The following is a 12,191-nucleotide window of genomic DNA, read 5'->3' as shown; positions in this document are numbered from 1 at the left end:
CCACTAGTAATTGGGGTAAGTTTTACTGGACTGATCTTTACTCTGGAGTGAGTGATCAACTACTAATACTAACTCAGCTTTCTGTACGAGTTGATACTGAGTGAGACTGAACATATGGGAAATTATAATACTACCTCGGAATTCAACATGCGCTTCCCTTGGTGTATTATTTCAACCTCCTCGTGTTGTTCCTTCACAGCAGGAGGCTGCCATGCAGCAGAATTACTATGGATAACACATGTATATACACTCACAGGGGTCACTCACCATTGTAAATTGTTTATATGATATACAGCACTGTATTCATAAAGGGGAGAATGAAATGTGTTTGAATTTATACATTTTTCTCTAGGGGTATACAAAACTCTTTCCATATTTCGGATGAACTAAAAATTTTCTCCAGCATGCTGACTCTCACAAATACTGCACGCAGGAAGTGTTTTGAGTCTTCAGAGATAATTTAAGCAAGGGAGAATGAAATTTGGCCAGGATAATCTTATTAATGTATTGATCTTAGCCCTACTTATGATTGCCCTTCAGCAAAACCTCCTGTGGTACAGGCACTGCTTTTGCAGTGTATTGAAATTGAGCATTGGTGTTAATCGGAGTCATACCATGGTTTCTTGGGTTTGCCTGGTAAATATTTCCTTCATGTGAAACCTCATGCAAGAGTGAAAGAAGGTGAAAGGGTTCATGTTATCATTAAAAAAAAAAAAAGGTACTGTTATTCAGTGAGGGACCAGCAAAGAATACAGGAATTCCTTACCACACAGATTCCAGATCCATCAAGGCATCTGTTTGCATTACCATTACAGTTGCAAGGAGAGCATTTTCCTGAGCTGGTAAGGTAAAATCCTTCTTGGCATCCCTGCAATGAAAAAAAATAAAAATAAAGTGTTTCCTATGCATACGTATTCTGAGAGTTAGGTTTGGCTGAGAGACAGGGGAAAGCAAGAATTACAACCATCAGGTCTCCCCAGAGCATGCTGCACAACCCCACCATAGCAGACCACACACACGCTGCTGAACTCGAGTCTGTTCTTTCACTCCCTGCCCTGGTGCTTGCTTTTTTGCCTTACAGTATTTAAGCTGTCAGCATTCCTGCCTGTGTCCTGCCCCTGGCCAGCAGTGGGTGCCTGCCTGCGGGCGAGGAGCTGGCAGATTCTACAAAATGCAGTCATTTTGTACTAGAGGATGAGTTAACTGGAAATGATGATCCTTATTCAGTAAAAAAGGTGTATTTATAGGAAAGGAATAGCTTTTATTTAAAAAAGAAAAGCTTTAGGAAGTTTACTTTACATCAAAGCTTTGATGAACTTTGGGTGAAGAGCCTAGAGGAGACAGAAACGTATCTACAAAGATCAAATGCCCTTCTGAATGAATGAAAGCTGGGTGGCTGCTGTGAGAGGCTATCAAAGCAGGGTTGTCTGTCTGTCTGTCTGTGAGGCTGGTGACATGTGCCAGCAATAACCTGTTGTTATTCCAGGAAGTAATCAGTCCCTGGAAAGTACAACAGTTCTTCAGTCATTCTTCACGTGACATAGTAAATAAATGGGGGGAGATTGCATGAAAGGTAAAATTTTCTTGTTATTTCTTAAATGTGTGGCTGTGCCTGGTGTATATAATTTAGTACTTTTGATAACTTACCAAAGCTTACCGAAATTAAACAGAAGATTGTAAATATCTAGATCACCTTCTTTTAAATACTAATTAGAGCAATAGTATAAGGAATCAGATATACAAACAAAGCTATTAAGGTGCCCCTCTAAGACTGGAAAATAAAAAGAAAATGAAAGAGGATAGCTTTTGTTTGTTATGGTATGTGTAAATTCTTGTTCTCCACTGAGGAACTTCTACCTCATTACACAAAGCTGGTGAGTCACGCACAGGTTGACCTCAGGAGCAACCTCTGTTACCCAGGCAGCACCTGCTCACCCTGTGCAGTCTCCCTGTGTCCCATGCATTATGTTAGATCCATGCAGACTCATGAATTTTTGGATCCTAAATCTCTTACCCTTGCCTAACTCTTGCGATGTTGATGCAGAGCTGATGTGAAGGCCCTAGCATGTCATTTAGATCTCCAGAAATTATTTACCACACCCTGTTTCTGCTAGCATTTACAAACACTATCCCTGAGGTGGCTGTCAGAGCCTGAGGTATGCCAGGCTCTCCCGGAATACTTTTTGTGGCTGCCTCTACAGCACTTTGTGTATTCTGTGGCTCTTGAGGTCACTTACTCTTGCAAAAAGTGGGAAAAGTGGGAGGTTCAAGCAAATCTTGCATAGCTTGCATTTGTATGAAATATGAGGCTTCTTATTATATTGTACTCATCTAATTAGGATTAAATTTCCTTTGTATCTCCCTCTTCCTCATTTTCCTGAGTTGCCCTGAAATAAAGGATGGTTTCTTTTCTGCAGTGGCCTAACCATTGCTTCTCATGCCCACTGTAAGCTATGACATGAACAGCAGGTCTACAATATCGAATGCAGCACCATGTAGTTATACCTTCACTAGCTGCAAAACCTAGCCTGTGAGTAGTATTGCTAACTAGCCCTGCTGGTGGATGTGGCTAATTAACCCTGGCACAGTGCTATGGCCATATTGCTTCTGGGACCTGAACCTGTACGTCTGCATGGTGCTGTGGATATAGCTGTGGAGCACAGGGTAGCAAGAGCCAGCAATCCCGAGATTCATCTGCGCGTTAGCTTCCATTCTGAAGGGTGGGTAGATACTTCTATCCAGCCGGATAAGCTGCTTGTTTAGGAAATAATATGTCTTACGAGATGACTAACAGCAAGCTTTAAAAATGAAGTTTACAAATGAATCATTAATCCAATCTTATCTCAGAGAGCTCTGAGAAGCCGAGATGAACATAAATGGAAAACTCGGTTGCCTTTACCATTCTTACACACAATGTTTTATCTGGTTTGCTTTGGAAACACTTTCTTAGATAATAGCTCCTAGGAGGAAAAGCCTTCATACCATAGCCACTTTGGGACAGCAGAAATACTATCTATTTGTACTGCTTGTTTCTTTCGGTTGTTTAGTCTTAACACGGAGCTGTAGGACTGGCTCCCACCAGACTAAGGATTTCAGCTGAATGATTACGCCACATACTGTGGAAAGGAGACAATTAGTTTCTAAATTGAAAACAGATTCGTATCCCAGTGTCTGTCTTGGCAATATTTCTCTCCACCCATACAGATCTAAGTCATGTTATATTCTCTGGTGCCCCTCAACTGGTGGGTGGTCCTAGCTGGCCCATTAGTGTCTGTCCAAAAGCTTTCTTGGTTTTGCAGGTCTAAGCAGAATCATTTTTTACTTACGATGGTGAATATGGACAGTGGAAATGTATGAGTGTGTGTAAAGGTTTCTATGCAAATCCTTTGGTCAGCCATAAAGATCATATCCTTTATACTTCGACTAGGTTATGCCTACATTGCAGCCATGAGTGAGCTTTCATCTAGTCCACTCACTCAGCAGTAACCAGCAAGGTGCAGTTCAGTGCAATGTCACTGGTTCCAGCTGTACAGGCAGGGTCGTAGAGTCTTTGCTGAAGTTCACTTGGAACCAGTTTACCCCCTATTCTGAGCAGACACGCTTCTCAGTTCCTCAGGACATCTGCCTCAGTTTTGGGTGTCTCTGCTATTCTCACTGTCAGACCCCCTCTTGAAAATGAGATGCATGGTCCTAAGTCACCTGGGTATTTTTTGGCAACATTTTTTCCCCACATTATTCAATTCATCAAAAAAACTTGGAAGATGCTGACGCTCACTATTTTAATACAGTACTCTAAAACATGGGTTGCATCAATTTAAACCAGAAATGAGGTATCGACAATCTATGCTATGAGGGAAGTGGGAATGAGGGGAAAATGGGATCCAGATTGTTGCCTTTGGGTTCAGAAGTTTTCTCAGGCATTCACAATTATTCTGATATATTTTTGTTGCTCTTTGCCCTACTAGTGATAATGGAGTGATCGGCTAGTTGTTCCAAGGCGTGAGCCAGCATCATATATATAAACAGAAGTGTCAGAGTGTTGAGCTAATTGCGGGATTCAAATGGCTGAATGTTCTGGGAGCACAAAATAATTGCACACAAGGCACAAACAGGGCTGGAACAAAATGGAAAGACCCTCCCTGAAAAATCATTACGTAGGCAATTGAGTGAGGAACATTTCCATCCACTGTCTGTTTCTGAATGGTGAAGACAATTAGTAGGCCAAAATGCTAGGTCTGCATTAGCAATTATGTCTTCACAATTATTAGATTTTTTTTTTTTCCCGAGGGACAATGTTTGTTCCAGTTCAAGTTGAAAAGTCCAATCTAATCTGGATCTTGCTGAGCTCTTGAAAATCTTTTACACCCATGGTGCACTTATTTTTCCCCCCTTTGCATGTGGATTTAATTATTACATTTCTTAAAAACAAGAACCAGATGCAGTGCTAAAAGCACTGTGGAGCCTGTAGTCATATTCTATTTCTTCAGACCCTTCTGCTGCTATCAGTGCAAGATGGGACTGAAGATGGAAGACAATCCACATACACAGGGCATGAGTTTACTCCCGTATTATATTCAAGCAGTTCCACCCATTTCATTGCAGCTGCTCCTGATCTGCACCTGCATAACTGAGGGCAGAATCAGGTCCCTGTTCCTTCCTTGCTGCCAGCTAACATCAGTGGTGCAGCCGTGCCGGCGTAGGTGTGTTTGCTGTGACCCTGCCTCTTCTGGCTTGCTTTATCCAAAAGAAGAGTGCTGTGCTGGTAACATGCACGGAGTGTTCTCTGTGGTTACATCCGCATCAGCCAACTGAAGGAGGGCAAGGCATGGTTTCAGGCACTGGCTTATGATCATCCATACTGACTGACGGTTCATTTTCTGCCTTGATTTTGCTCTTTGACAGATTGTGATTTTCCTGACAGTGTCCAGGCACAGGTCAGAGCATGGCATCTGTTAGGACGTGTTCCCACAAGGCAGTCTGTTTTTTTCTGGGCAAACAGAGAGAGCTTCAGCACATGGACATGGGCTGTGTTATGCTACTTGACTAGGAGGTCCCCACGCTGCTTTATTTGGTAATTCAGATGTAGCCATTGACTCTCTCATCCCATGGTAAGAAAACATGGCATGGTTCTTTAGTTATTAATGGAACTTGTGACTTTCCTGTGCATATATAAAAGCACAAAGGGTCTCTCTCTACCACAATAAAAGGCTCCCTTGGACCCACACCAGTGTTTGCTATTTCCAGAGTTTTCTCTTGAGTGTTGGGGTACATGAAGCGATGTGATTCAGGGTTAAATGGTCTACAGTAAGACATTTCAGCCTTTGTTATATTCATTACACTCAGGCCTACCACTCTTGGGCCAGGAATCTCATTACATTTGATCCAAAACAAAACCAGAAGAAAAAGATGGTGCTTGCCTTCAGGACCATTGTAAAAGAGGAGACAGCTGGTGCACTTGGGGAACTGAAGCTAGAACAGCACTCAAAGTAGAAGTCATGGCACATCAGCTGCCAAATCACTCCTAGGTTTGGTGTCAGCTGAGACTTGGTTGTAGCTGGCCAACAGTGTTATGCTCTTTGCTGCTGGAGATAGAGTTAAAGGATGTGCTTCCTTCCAGGTCTGAGAAGGATCCTCAGTGGGCTGCATGGGTGTTCAGACATGAGGGCAAAGATCAAACATTATGGTATTACTTAGTAGATTGTCTCTTCAAAGGTCTATTCAGGATAGTAAAAATGTGTGCAGCCTGGGCACAGTTGAATCCTATAAACTCATGGGCTTGTATTAAAATGAAAATTATCTTAATTAACCTAATATCCTAAATCTACCTGCAAAAATAAAAGAAGTTCTACCCTGTGTTATAAACACCTGTATTTTGTGTAGAAGGGTGATTTTTGATGCCAAGAGGCAAAAGTGCACATTTTTTTAGTTTCTAGCAGCCCCCGCACATTACTTCTTCGTATGCCAAGATGCTAGACAAATGACTGTAGCATAATTTATGTATGCTACCCAAGTCATAGTAACTGTTCCTGATAATGCTCTTTTAGCATTTAGTGGGAGAGAATTCAATTAATTCTCATTACTTGTCACCTTGTGGTGATCAAGAACATACATAGATGGTTACCTATGGCTAAGCTGACATACCACAGCTTGGTCACCTGCTTTATCTTGATGGTGTGGCAATGTCATTGGACATACAGTTCCATTTTGAAAAGATTTTTGTGCATTCAGGTTTCCATTTTTCTGCAGTCTGACCTGTTCTGTAAAGGTGGTAAAAATATTATCAGAAGATATATATTTAAGAGGGTCTTAGTCCGAGAACTGTGAAGTCTAGTGTGATAGGCTATCTCTCAACGGAAACATCTTTGGAGAATTGTGACACGTATTGTGAATTATTTGCATAATAATATTTGTCACTTGATGTTGATTGGTCAACACTTTCAGAACTGTGGGACCCTCAAAAGTCCTTGCTGTTGTTTATGGAGTGAAAGAAAAGAAGAAAAGAAAACAAACTCTACTTGAACATTATCAAGCTTTACCTCAGAGCCCAGGGAAAAGAAAACAGAAAAATATTGCTCCTCTGTCTGATATAACAGGCATCATATCAGCCATAGATACCTGTCAAAGTAGGACACATGAGTAAATAAAGCCCAAGTTTTTAATGCGTTGATGAACACAATCAGACAAATTGAGTGGAGCAATGGATTCTTCCCTTCTTGATGGTTTCCCATCAAGGTTTAATGTTTTTCTGAAAGGAACAGTTTAGCCAGACAGAAGTTTAGGACTCAGCATAATACTATATCCCTGAAACTCTCCATCTTTTACTATACAGGGGTGATTGAATACTCTAAACATCCTCCACCCGTTTTAAAATCCGTGGGTCTAAAAGAGAGACCAGTCTGCTGGAAGTGCGTGGCATTGCCATGGAAACAACAGCCCTCTGCTCCTAGGGGATGTTTCCAAACCCAACCCAAACATGCTTGCTTTTGTTTATTTCTTTTATGAGCAGTATTTGGAATTGGCAGCCACAGTTCTGAGGCCTTTTTGAAGATTGTTTGCTTAGGCCAACTTGAGATAAATAGCCTACTGCCCTTCCTAAAAATAAAGATGTTTTCCTGCTTGAATATCTCCCAGTACTTTCATTTATGTAATCATTTATTAGAAATATGAACATTAGAGAAATAACTCTGAGAAAGCAGTCCTCTACTGTACATTTGATGCTATTCCAATTTCTCTGGTCTCCTCAGACTAAGTAGGACTCTTCTCCGAAGAGATTCCTGGTCTTTCTCGCCTACCATAGCGTCTTCACATTCAGAAATACTCAGTCCCCAGCCAAGTGCTTGCAGAAAGCACACCAAATTTTCAGCATTCAGCAGGTCCCACCTGACATGTCTATGTCAGCCATGAAGAGAGTCCCGGGCTGAACCCCAGAGGACCTCCGTGCCCCAGGTGCAGTGCTGTGCTAACACAGCTGTGGCCGTGCTAGCGCGGGGGCATCCTGGCCAGCAGCCTCCACAGCTGGGTGGCGGGACTGCCTGTGTAGGAAGCCCAAACCACAGCAGGCTGGGAGTCATCAATGTGGAGACATCCACATGGGAAGAAGCCAGCTAGACACCATTTGTATGGTTTAATTCCTTTGATACTAAAATATGTCTAAAGTAGGTCAGCTGTGCCTGTTGCTTTCTACTGACTGCAAAGGAGGACTTGGAGGGCTAAGGGCACGTGTACTGCATACAAAGTCTGGGGAGATGAAACCTGTTGCACGTCAGGTGTGCTGAGCTGCTGTGTGGAAGTGTCCAGGTTACAGCTGCTGTGCCACAGATCTGGCCAAACTGCTGGACACCCTGTACCTTTGGAGAAGTGCAAAGGCTCCTAACAGTCTGTTCCACCAGTCAGTATCTTCAGGTAAAGAAAATGCATGCATCTACAGGAAACCTTGGTGTCTGTCAGGCCCAAGCAATTCTGTTTCTACATTTGAGTTTAGGCTGATTCTGGCCAGTTCAGAGTGTAATCATGGGGTGTTTCCCTTTGTCTGGGTAGTGTCTCCTCTGATATTTACAGCTAGCTCTCCAAAGGAGCTGTATTATATTACCCTGCACTGGTGCCACCTGCCTCACTTAATACTTGCCCGTTCAAAAATCTGCAAACAAAATCTTTTCAGCCCATTTCTGAGATATGTTTTTCTTCTTTGGAGGGCACAAAGCATGCATATACACTGGCACCTTTTGTAAAGCTGTAATTCTTACGAAGAGTTTTAAAATGTCACTGGACATTTGCTATCTGGAAATTAATTTTATTGCTGCTAGTAGCTTAGTCCCACTTCAACTTGATGGCTTTGGACAGCATAGAACATATTTAGGAAAGAAATCTGTAAGAAATTATTATTAAGACTTTGTATTGTGATCCGAAATACTTGGTGCTCACTGCAAACGGTGACTTTAGTTCTAACACATGCCTGTGAGACACAAGATTATCCCATTTTGCAAAGAGCAAAACTGACTCCTGCCATCATGTTAGTGCTGTCATGTTCATTCCTGGCTCAAGTTGCAATTAAGCACTGTAGATACAGCTGGGAAGAAGAGCTCTGATGCTGTGAGTGGCTTTGACAATCCCCAGAGCTGGTGACTTGAGTAAAACTTCCTGAATAAATACACAGCAATGCTCTAGCACGGGAAGGAGCACGACTCCATTCTAAGGACACCTTCTGGTTCCCTCCAGAATGCACACTTTTTGCTGTGCTAAAAATACTACTTTGCCAAACTGGGATAAATAAACATTGACTCCATGGACATCCTAGCTTGAACCCAGTCTGGGTAGGCACAAATTGTACGGCTTATCATGCCTGGAAAGCATTAACTACAAAGCAATCTTTTTTACCTCGCATAGATATATGAATCTACTGGTGTTTCATTCAGCAAGAAAGTACTGAGGGCACCAACATGACTTCTACAGCTGCTTTTCAGCTCAGGACATAATTGACTTCCCGTACATTTAAACATGGACTTTTAAAATCGAGACTGCCAGTTGTAGGCTGATGGACATTCGACCATTTCTTGCTCCCTGGGAGCAAAGTAACAGACGTTTCAAATTCCTCAGGTCAAAAACATGTTATTCATAAGCATAGATGCAAAGATTTAGTTCTTCAGTCTGCTGGGAAACTTTATGCAAACAAAAAGAGCTGCAATAACACTGAGCCCCACTGTCCTGACCTTCCTGCCTTTGGTGACCTGCAGGAGAAACCCATCTCCATTTGTTGCCAAAACACAAAATCCAGCAGATCTACAGTATGCACCGTGTGCAACTGCAGCTTGGTGCCAGCACATGCTACTGGTGAGCAGCGCACTCAGGAGCCCTGGGCTCCTTGCTCTCTTACACAGCCACCATGCACTTTACTGACTGCGGAAAAGGTGGTTAACTGCTGGAGGTTACATTTTGGCTTGAACATTCAGCACATGTAGTATTTAGGAGCATCTTGTGACTGCAGAGGATCTCAAAAGTGTATGTGTACATGGGGATGGATGAGGGTTAAGTGGGGGGAAAGGATTTGCTCTGCAGGATCCTGGTGTTGACTCAGCCATGCTGGTTGCTGCCTTGATCACAGAGAACTGGGTGGACTCGCATGTTCACTAGAATCATACAATCATCGAATCATAGAATCATTTACATTGGAAAAGACCTTTAAGATCAAGTCCAACCGTTAACCTAGCACTGCCAAGTCCACCACTAAACCATATCCCTAAGCACCACATCTACATGTCTTTTAAATACCTCCAGGGATAGGGACTCAACCACTTCCCTGGGCAGCCTATTCCAATGCCTAAATACCCTTTCAGTGAAGAAATTTTTCCTAATACCCAACCTAAACTTCCCCTGGTGCAGCTTGAAGCCATTTCCTCTCGTCCTATTCCTTGTTACCTGGGAGAAGAGACCGACCCCCACCTGGCTACAACCTCCTTTCAGGTAGTTGTAGAGAGCAAGAAGGTCTCCCCTCAGCCTTCTCTTCTCCAGACTAAACAACCCCAGCTCCCACAGCTGCTCCTCGTAAGACTTGTTCTCATAGGAAACCTTTGAACTGCACTTGCTGTGTAGAGTCAGCAGATAGGAAAGCCTGCATGCATTTTCCTCTTTTCTGAATGCATAGGCAGCTGCACTGGGCCCATCAGAGATTGAGTTTACCAGATTTATAGGGTGTTTATTAATTAATACTCTGGTTTGAGTGACATGACTTTAAGTTATGGAGATGGAGCCCTATTTCTGGCAGGGAATGAACTGCCAAAAGCTTTTATCTCTGTCTCACATCTTATCCAGCCAATGCTCTGCCCATCCAGGCAGTGTGTGATGCTCCGGTATACTTCACATCCAGACTTTTCCACTTTTGTGGGTGAGGAACTCACTGGTGCTAGCTCACCAGCTCTTGCTGGAAACACTTTTGTACCAAATATTGGCTACAGCTGAGAAACACTGTTAAGTAAGTCTTGGGATGAATTTGACTGATAAAGGTTAGGGCTATGCTGGTTTTGTCTGTCCCCAGGAAACAGTACCTGTTTTACAGGTACAGTACCTCATGTAAGATATCTGAGAAGTGTGCATCAGCAGGTAATCTGCCTTTCCTATTTGGCTTAGCTAACCATGAAAGACTGTCTTGCTACACTTCAGAACCAGGAGATAACAAATCACTGAACCCAGCATCAGATGCTGCCAAATGCCTCTGTATGATCAGACTCCTGATTCATGTTTTCCATAAGGTAGGACAGTCAGTGATAACTGCATTAAAACAGTACTTTTAATATTATTTGCTGCTTTCAGTATTGTCTGGCATTGCTCCTATTCCTCACAGCTTTTATCCTTATCTGTTCCACACACGATCACTAGACTGTTCACAAGATCGCCAGCAATGTGTAACCAAGAAATGCAGACCAAATCTCTGCATTTTTTCCCATAATACCTTCTATGAGAGAAGCTTGAGAGGGTGGTCTCTGTCTCTTAAAAGATGAAATGGTTGAGATAACTGATGGCTGTATTTAAACACTTTGATTTTTTGTTACTCCTCCAACCTGCCAAAAGGATCCATCTATATTTGCTCTAACTACGGTAGGCCATGTGGACAAATGATCTGATGATCTGATGGAACCTATGTGATGTGTATGACTTGGGGTAAAATTTGTCTAATTGAATTTTCTTTGCTTTGTTTTGTTCTGATTTTCTGAGGCAGGAGAGAAAAAAATATTTGTAGAGGGTATCCTTGGGCTCTTTATAAACAAGTATTTGATGACAGCGCTGATATTGTCCTAACAGGCATTCATATTCCTGCTGCTTTTTTACAATCATAACTATATAGTTGCAAATAATTTGTTTACAAGTTTCTTCCAGCTTTTGTGTCCCTGAAATTTGGATGGATTTGAATTTGCCAAAGGAGAAAGAATAATCATATGGATAGAGATTTGTCTAGTTACAATTTCCTCAAAAGCGTAGTGAGTACTTGTAGCAATGAGGGGTTTGCTGCAGACACATGTTCCAGTAGGTCTGTTTATATATAGTGAGGCATTGATTAAATCCATGGCTCCTCAGTTTATATTTATAGCACACATTCACTCTAGTTTTTATTTATAGGTTACCTTTTAGTCTTGTCTATATTATATGTCTCTCTTGTTGGCGACAAGGCTTGAATGTCATTTAAACAGTCTTACAGTAAATGCCAACCAGATGAGATGGTCGTTCATTGGCCCTTCTTGGGGGAGGCCTCTGTACTTCTCTTGGGCTGTTTCTATTAATGGAGCATCTGAACATCACGGTTATGGACTGTGGATCTTCACCTGCCCCCCATTGGCTCCCACAGCCCTTCTGCTGCTGCCTTGTTCTCTACTCATGCTTGTGTCCTTCCTGTCCTTCTTTCCATTTGTCCTCCTACTCCTCTTCCCCACTTTGCCTTTCCCTGCACCTGGTTCTAGTCACTCACCCACTTCATGACACAGCCTTCGCCTCTAGTCTGCTAACATCTTCACAGCAACAGTTTCATTGTGTTGTTTGAAATTAACATAAGGAAAAAGATTCCTTCTCCCTGAACAGATGAGAGACTCATCACCTGGTTTCTGTGCATGAGCTCCTCTGTCCCTAACTACGTTCATAAGGATATTGGGACTCAGAAAAACACATCCGTCTGCTCATCTCTTGTGTGCCCATGAACATTACTTTTT

General features: G+C 42.4%; 1 protein-coding gene across 1 annotated transcript in view; it reads right to left on the bottom strand.

The window, feature by feature from the left end:
• The window catches only part of LAMA4 (laminin subunit alpha 4), a 103,507-nt gene that overhangs the window by 78,385 nt on the left and 12,931 nt on the right, over positions 1 to 12,191 (bottom strand). Inside the window, exon 2 of the mRNA XM_009463348.2 lies at positions 767 to 868. Coding sequence (XP_009461623.1) covers positions 767 to 868 — 102 coding nt within the window. The remainder of the gene's footprint in view (positions 1 to 766; positions 869 to 12,191) is intronic.

This window comes from Nipponia nippon, unplaced genomic scaffold (assembly GCF_047370975.1).
Source record: "Nipponia nippon isolate SJK-2023a ecotype South Korea unplaced genomic scaffold, ASM4737097v1 scaffold_4, whole genome shotgun sequence".
In the NCBI taxonomy this organism is placed as follows: domain Eukaryota; kingdom Metazoa; phylum Chordata; class Aves; order Pelecaniformes; family Threskiornithidae; genus Nipponia; species Nipponia nippon.
Note: the sequence above shows the minus strand (reverse complement) of the source record. Positions and strands in the feature narration are given on the sequence as shown.